At 44.3% G+C, this 8,716-nt stretch overlaps 1 protein-coding gene across 1 annotated transcript; it reads right to left on the bottom strand.

Annotated features, from left to right (window-relative positions):
• Nucleotides 1–5,194: 5,194 nt before the first annotated feature.
• Nucleotides 5,195–7,393, bottom strand: sox3 (SRY-box transcription factor 3). The gene has a single exon (XM_052072448.1). The coding sequence runs from the start codon at nt 7,246–7,248 to the stop codon at nt 6,286–6,288; it is 963 nt and encodes a 320-aa protein (XP_051928408.1). The 5' UTR covers nt 7,249–7,393; the 3' UTR covers nt 5,195–6,285.
• Nucleotides 7,394–8,716: the final 1,323 nt, after the last annotated feature.

The following is an 8,716-nucleotide window of genomic DNA, read 5'->3' as shown; positions in this document are numbered from 1 at the left end:
GTGGCGAACACATTTCTGGATATTTGGGGATTTAGCAGACTTTCACTGTCATTACTACATGTCCGGACCGTTCTTTACTTTTTTACACAACACTTAGTGACCTGTTTGTTTTTTTTTTTCTATTTTGCACTTAGCTAATAGTCCATGTATTAAAAAAACTAAACTAAAACTAACTCTAAAAGTAATAAAAAGTAATTAAAAGAATTTAAAAAAAAATAAAAACGAATAATCATGAACAAACTTTCTCTAAAACCTAATCACAACAAACTCAAAAATTAAATTTAAAAAAAAGGTCAAAAAAAATGCAACCTTCATGAAAACGATCATTTCTAAAGCCTCCTAACCCTGTTCTGAAGACATCCCATCTGATTCCCCAGAGGCAGTCAGTCATTCCTTTGCAATGGTGTGGTCGGTGGCAGGAGATCCCACGTTAGAGATTACGCAAAGGAGGGCGTGCACGTCGCGAAAGGCGCGCCGCTGCGGCAGAGAGCGGCCTGGCCGGTCGAGCAGGCGGCTTCCGTGACGTCATTGAGACAAACTTCGTCTCTCCGTCGGCCTCCGTCCTCTGATGATTTTTTCCACGCATCACCGTGACGCAGACCAAGGAGGTGGAAAAAAGATGCCGGGGCATGTCGTGACACAAGACGTTGAGGCGGCGGTGGTGCGTATATTTAGGCCAGTGGTGCTAAAAATGCGGCCCAGGACACATCAGGGGTCCCAGAAACCTACCATGGGGTCCGAGAAATAATTAGCAAATTATTTTTTTGTCATTTTTTTGAAATTGCTGTCTAAAATATGACTTTCTGCACTCATTGACTTTGTGTTTATTCTCATAATATTCCATTATGGCTTTCAATCCTGACAAAATATGTCTTTGTTCTTGCAAAGATTGCAATTTTTTTCCTGAAAAAATAAGACAGAGGCGAAATTAAAGTAGCTTTCAATATAAAGAGGTGTAGAAATTCTGAGAACAAAATTGTATTCTTGCATGTTATTCGTATTTAATATCATGATATTGTGATTTTTATCTTGGAAAAACAAACTTTATTCTCGTAACATCAAGACTTTTTATCATGACCAGAAACGAAAAATACGACCCCTAATTTTTACAGAATAATGTCTTTTGGGGTTTTTTCATTCAGTTGTTTAAACAAGTTAAAACATGACTTACTTACATGGTTCAACTTTAATATCATATTACAACTTTACTTTAGAAAAATAAGACAACTTTGGTGAAATCTATACCCTTTCTCTTGGAAAAACAAAATTGTGGATAAAAAGTTTGTCCTTTCCCCAAAATGTTTTTTAGCAACTTTACATCCTTCCAGCATCAAATGTAAATGCTTTGAAATAAAGGTTAAAACTTAGCTTTTTTCACCCTCCATCGTTTATTAAGATAATTTAAACATTTTTGAATCAATTTCACAATACTGGTTTGTAATAATTTCTGAAACCTTTTATTTACTTAAAAAAATGTTAAGTGTTATATTAATATGGTAATATGTTGTCAATGTACTTTTCCACTTTGCTCTTGAAAGTCTTAAATGTCTTCAATTCATTTGCCTTTGATTGTTCTAGTTTGCCTTCAAATCTTTTGTAACTTTGTGAAGCACATTGAGTTATGTTGTGCATTAAATGCACTACATAGCTAAAGTTGCTAGCTTTGCCTTTTCTTGAAAATAGTCACCTATGATCGCAAAGGCATTTCAGGGTGCACGTGGTAGCTCTCTTTAATAGGCTTTTAGGATTATGAGGACATCCTTGCAAAAGTGCTGCCTGGACCCTAAAAGTTTGTGAACCCCTGCATGCCGACGATGGAGTGCGGCAGGGGGAATCTGCTGAATCTGTGATGTGCACGGGCTATAATTAGGTTAGTTTTTGGAGAGAGGGGGTTAAACAAACAGGGACTGTGAGGTCATAGGCAGATGGAAGTGGGATAGGCCTGCACTTGCTGAATGGGCACCAGAGAGAGAGGGAGAGAGGGAGAGAGAGAGAGAGAGAGAGAGAGAGAGAGAGAGAGAGAGAGGCCCTATGGGTACTCGGTGTGTGGGAGGGGGGGATCAACTTGGATGGCCTCATTGCCTGAACATTCTGTCAACAGCGAGTTGCTGTCCCATCCCATCTCGTCCGGTCCAGCCACACGTACGCACGCGCACACACACGCACACACACACACACACACACACAAACACACACACATACACACACATACACGCACCAACACACACCTTTCTCACATAGTTTCTCTGAAAAAAATAATTACAAATAATGATAGAAAATGAGACATCATTACCTCCGCCAAGGCAAAAGTTCCCATCGGCCTGCCTTCTCTTGTAACTGGCATGACTCAAAAAGTGCGTGATTTGCGGCTTTGGTGTGGTTAACAGTTTTATTGGTTTTGTTCTGGATCCAAATTGATTAAGATCTATCACTCGTTTTGTATATGTGAGAATAGTTTGAAAAGTTGTGCCTGGGTGAGGGTGACATTTATTGTGCGGCGCGATTCTGACTCGATAAATGAACTATGTGACCTCATGTCAGGATTCTACTCGGGAAGTTTGAACTTGATGAGTGCCGCTGACACAACTTCTTGTCTCGTGTCCTAGGCATTTTTGGCCTCATCTACATGGGAATAATCTCTCAATAAAACGTTTAGGATGGCTTTTTTTCAGGAGCACAAACACCATGGATCCTATGTTGGTAGACTGACGGCTGTTCGATTTGCGTAAAACCTGCGTTTTCTACTCGAGTCGAGTGCAGTTGTCCTCCTCCACCCCTCCCCCCGCAGAACTTGTGGATCAAGGGGGCGTTGGACATCCACAAGATCTTTTCGATTCAATCTGATCAATTTCAAGATCTCCCTTTCGAATTATGTAGTCGGGCATGCATGTGACGTGGGAAATTGGAGACCGCCTTGCACTCGCGGCCATGCGCCTGTGTGCGAATCACTCCCCCCCACCTCCCCAATAGTTGTGCAGCGGCCACGGGGGTGCTATTAAATTAGTTTTGAGATGATATTGATTATACTTCATTCAATAAAGTGATTTTGACAATGAGTCATAGTTTTCATCGCACAATCCTGAGATATTTTTGAGCCAAGGGAGTGGAATATAAAACGACTTCGGCCTTCCTGAACGCCCAGTGACGCGTTAGCATGTCTACCAAATTCACAAATACACTCCGCTAGACATGCCCTGGCATGAAAATGGAGATGCACCCATTTTTACACCGAGCGCAGAGTATTTTCTATGGCCAAAGTGAGTGGTGCAAAGGGGGTGCTGTGCAGCTTTGTGCGCTGGAAGACCCATTGAGGCGCCTCATGGTCCCAAACATGTTCGACAAGATTTGCCCCGGCACCAAAATGAAGATGTGCCTGTTTTTACGCCTGTTCTGAAATGTTAAAGCACATTTAAGTGGAAGCTCAACTCAACTCAACTCAACTGTATTAATAGAGCACTTTCAAACAGCCATCGCTGCACACAAAGTGCTGGAGATGGAGCGACTAAAACCTGCAATGTCAATCTAGATTTGATTCAAAATGATCCCTGTATATCAAAGTAGATTAAATTTGGATCTGACACCTGCAATTTCAAACCAGATTTTTATTTGGCATCTGAACCCTATGTTACATTTCATTTGGATCCGATTTTGTAACATCAAACCAGATTTGTTTCAAATCGGATCCTTGTAACATCAAACCAGATTTGATTCGGAATTGATATTTACAATATTAAATCAGATTTGATATACATATGTTTCCCCAACAAGATTCCCCCCATGTGACCCCGGTGTATGTTTCTGCGAGACACTGTAAACTTGGTGGAAACAGACAGTTCTTGGGAGTGTTTCCCACTCCATCTTCAACATTTTTAACACGAGCCGATAAAAATGTGTGACCACGGTGCACGTTTCGGCAAATGTGGTGGAAATCGAGACGGTGACATTTATTGCTGTCGCGTGCCAAAACAAGTCAAATTTGACCCCAAAAGTCTGTCAGGGTCTACTTGAAAATGAGGCTTTTGACAAAAGCAGCTTCATTTTTCATGCTGACTCTTCGGGTACAAATAAAACCAAAACTCACACGCAAACACTTATTACGTCGAGGAGCAAAGGATGAGACAAGCTACTTAGCTACCACCCAAAAAAATAAAAACTCAGTGTGATTAGGTGACGGGCGGCTGCTGGCACACTGGTTGACTTAAGAACGACTCGGGCTAGTGAATGCAGGGAGGTCCGGATAATCTGCCGCGCCACAAAGGTGCGCGGGGGCTAATCCCGGTTGCTGTGCTCAGCTTGTGGATCAAGTCATCCCATAAAGGAGAGTGTGGGAAGGCCAGCGGGAACGCCACCGCATGCGGCCAAAAAAAAATAAAAAAAACCTCTTTGGTGGCCACCACTCAGTTATGCCAAAATACATAACAGCAGTCGCCTCGCCGCCCTTAGACTACACTCAAGTCATGTTTGGAACCGGAGCGACCACACATTTGATTGTTTTGCACATATGCAGATTAAGGTTACACAAGAAATGACATACGGTATTCAATCTGTGTCCTCTATCACATTCAAGTGTCAATTTTTAAGAGGCACCTGCTGTCTGTTACTTTGGAAGTTCAGTCAATAGAAGCATGAGCGCTTCAGTCATTTTTGAACGTTTTCAGAAAACAAGAATAAAACAACAAATTCAACAAAACAAGTGTGCCAGGTATCTTGATTCGCCATTTTCCATATGATGACTTGGAGAACTTTAAAAAAAACACACAATTTTTAACAAACGCAATCGCAATTTTTTTGGGGGGGGGGGTGTATTGATGATGTGACCGCAAGTTAAAATTGACTAATGCAATTATCCTAATGATAGGCGAGATATGACTTAGTATAAAACACTTCTGCTAAATTGTCTTACCAACACTCCATCTTCAGTACTGCAAAAGTATATTTTTGTAATTACAATATACCAATTTAAAAGGTAGCAAGCTTGGAAAATGTGCCTGTGTTGACCATGTCATATCGAAATGTCTCAAGTCTCGATTAATAAATGTCAATATTGTTCTTGAGGGGTTCAAATGGGAAGCTTTTGGCAATGTAACGGTGAAATGAATGCTGTAAAGGGAAAATATATTTGTTCCAGGATAATAAAAAACATACGCAGTCCACATTTTTGATTCGATATAAAAAAACAAGGGTCTCAAATGTATGTTTCATACAAATTTATTCAGCATTTGAGCATAGAGGATGGTCTTAAAATATGTAGAAAGGTCAGTTTAAATTAAAAAAAAACTCACTGCAGAGAATGAGTGAATTTGACACTGCCCAAAAAAGACAAAAAAACACAAGACACTAACCATCACAGAAACGTACAAAACAAATTATGAACGTATGCTCCACTTCAAAACATTGGGCTCAAAAGCTAAGAGGAGAAAAGGAACTATAAATAAAACTTGCGCTTGCGACCAGCACAGTCTTAATATTTCATTTCAAACTAAAAAAAAAAAGGGGGGGGGCTTGTGGGATGACAGGGGGAAAAAACGGAAAAGGACTACAAGTTTGGACAGCTGACATTCTACAAACGAAGTGTAAACATTTTTTTGTCTGAAATAAAACGGCCTCTTCACGAGGCCACTTGCCTTTTCACGCACAGATGAAAATGTGGCATCATTTAATATATAGAAGTCAAATTCTTTTCCATCACTTTGATTGCTTAAACTCGTGATCATAAAAAACTGTCTTTCCTCTTTTTTTTTCGCAATACGATTTTCTCTGGTGGACTCCATGTCAGTCCAAAACGGCACAAGAGCCAAAAAAATATTGCGTGTGCGAAAAGTGATTTTTTTTCCCTTCAGGTGTGTCAAACTCACTTTTGCTGCAGGCCACGTAAAAGTATGATCACTTCGTTGTATTTTTACATATACACAATTGCTGCTATTTTTTTTAACCATACAAATTTGAAATGAGCAGGGTTTTTTTTTTAGTTATCCTTTAAAACTGCCCCACATTGATGTATTTTTAACAGCAGTTTAAAGGGGTGTGTTGCTTGGGTCATAAGAGGAAGTGATTTGGTCAAAATAAACATTTGCAAAACCAGTTCAAGGGAGGGAAAAGGAAATTTCAGTGCAGGTCCAAGTCAACGTTTTATTTACTTTACAGGCCGGACATGGCCCCCAGGCCTCGAGTTTGACACCCTCGCTTCACGGCAACCAAAGTTCAAGTATCCAAGTACTTTTTTTTTTGTAGTTTGTTTTTGAATTGGGAAAAGTCTAAATTTTCTCATGAGCGCGCGCGACTCACTCAGATGTGCGTGAGCGGAAGTGTCCCATTGACGCCCGTCCCGGCGCTCTGGTAGTGGGGGTGCACGCTGTGTAACCGGCTGCCCTGCAGGGCCGAGTGCTCCGCGCTGTCCCCGCCGGGCGGCAGGTACATGCTGATCATGTCCCTCAGGTCCCCCAAACACGCCCGCTGGGAGTGCGACGTGATGGCGGGCGGCGGCGAGCTGGGCTCGCTCTTGCACATGGAGCCCAGGCCCACCATGGGCGGGTTGGGGTTCCCCGCAGCCCCGCCGGCGGCTGCAGCGGCGGCGGCGGCGCTGACCACGGCGGCCTGCGGCGTGCCGTACGCCGCCGGGGACATGCTGTACGTGGAGGCCGCGCTCATGTAGCTCTGCGCCGTGCTCATCATGGGATACTGCAGCGAGGCCATGTCGTAGCGGTGCATCTGCGGGCCGCTCATGCCGTGGTGTTGCGGGTATGCCAGCTGCTCCTGCATCAGCGAGTAGGCGCCGTTGCTCCAGCCGTTCATGTGCGCGTAGCTGTCCATGCGCTGGCCCACCTGCACCGGGTTGGTCACCGCCGCGCCCCCCGGTGCCAGGAGCCCACCGGACAGCGAGTACTTGTCTTTCTTCAGCAGGGTCTTGGTCTTCCGGCGCGGTCGGTACTTGTAATCTGGGTGCTCCTTCATGTGCATGGCGCGCAGCCGCTTGGCCTCGTCGATGAACGGCCGTTTCTCGGCGTCCGTCAGCAGCTTCCAGTCGGCGCCGAGACGCTTGCTGATCTCGGAGTTGTGCATCTTGGGGTTCTCCTGGGCCATCTTACGCCGCTGGCCCCGGGACCACACCATGAAGGCGTTCATGGGGCGCTTGACGCGCTCCTGGTCGCTCACTCCGCCGCCGCCGCCACCCTTCGAGCCCGGAGCCGAGCCAGAGTTGGGCGGAGGGGGCAGCGGGGACTTGATCTCAGTCTCCATCATGTTGTACATGGCTGACCCGGGACAGCTGCGCGCTCTCGCCGCAAAGTACCAACAACAACAACAAAAGTTGGGCAAATAGCGCCCAAAGTCAAAGAAAAGTTTTAGTCTCCGGGAAGAGGAGGAATAAAAGTCGTCGTGCAGGTGCTCCTCGGCTCTCGACACAAGTGCGCAAACTTGTTGGCCAAGCCCCGCGTGTTATTTGGCCAGGCCCGGGAACCATGTGACGGAGTCAAGGGCAGCCAATCACAGTGAGCCTCCGCCCACAGCTGCACGACAGCCAACCAGACAGCCAGTCGGGCTATTCGTAAGAAGGTTAAAAAAAAAAGGTGGCAACTTGGCTCGTTTGCAACATTTTGCAAATGCGGCTTGGGAAAGGATACCAAATTATAAATTGTACTCAGGAAAATATCACGTATGGTTTGTTCTTTCGACCGACAACATAAGTCCCAAATTCAAATACTCTCATCAATTGGAGCATTTATTTACAGAACACGAAAACTGACCACCCTCCAAAAAGGTTAGTTCTTTTTTGAGGGGCTTGTCTCAGTGTTTTCCAGAAGTCTATATCACCGATCAATTTAGTTTGCAGTTTATTGCATCACTGACCTGCAAATCAGTGATAAACACAAAGGGAAAGGGAAATGTAGACCAAAACTAACTACATTAAGAGTAACATGGCAGATGTGCCAAAAATGCCGGAAATAATCACTCTGAATTAACAGCAATTGACGATGTCAAGAAAATATACTGTAAATCCCCAAATACTACAGATTGAGCAATAGTATTCAATTGTTTAAATAGTGTCTTAATGGCATTTTAAGCAGTAGAATTGAATAGAAACTTAGCATGTCTTTCGCTCAGTTGTTGCCTTCAGGGAGCGTCTGTGTGAAATCACAGCTTTGTGGCACACAACTGAGCGAAAACAATCTGTTTCGTCGTTGCCTGTCGTTCAATCTGCTCTAAATTCGGTTCCATACAGACTCCTGTGCTGCTTGTTCAGGCGAAAACTTTTAATACATCAACGACCTCTTGTGGAGGGGAGCGGCCACCTCTCCCCCCTCCCCCACGCCTGAGGGACGCTCGCTAACCCCCCCACCACTCGGATATGTCAGTGTGTGTGTGCGCGCGCGCGCGCTAATGGTTATGAAAATGACGGGTGGGGGGGGGTCACATTAACATGTTTCTCCTTCCCCAAAACGAGTTGAGACCCCAAAAACATTCACACCTGTTAATGAGCGCTTGGGAATCGACCATTGAAAGGAGAGGGTTGGTGGGGTGGGGAGGAAAAAGCCTTTATCACCTCGAGTGTCACGGGAAGATTCTGGTTTCGATTCGTTTCGCCTAAAAATAAAAATGAGCGTCTGGATTCTAAATTCACTCTTATGCGAGTAACTACTGAATTGACGTCAATTGACGTCATTTTCTCAAGCGACTATCACGATTTGGGATTTGAAACGGTCGGAGGTTCGACGACTAA

This window comes from Hippocampus zosterae, chromosome 1 (genome assembly GCF_025434085.1).
Source record: "Hippocampus zosterae strain Florida chromosome 1, ASM2543408v3, whole genome shotgun sequence".
In the NCBI taxonomy this organism is placed as follows: domain Eukaryota; kingdom Metazoa; phylum Chordata; class Actinopteri; order Syngnathiformes; family Syngnathidae; genus Hippocampus; species Hippocampus zosterae.
The sequence above is the reverse complement of the archived record's forward strand: the minus strand, read 5'-3'. Positions and strand labels throughout refer to the sequence as shown.

Excerpts from the sequence above, each read along its gene's own strand:
- sox3 (XM_052072448.1), bottom strand. The coding sequence starts at position 7,248 with ATGTACAACATGATGGAGACTGAGATCAAGTCCCCGCTGCCCCCTCCG.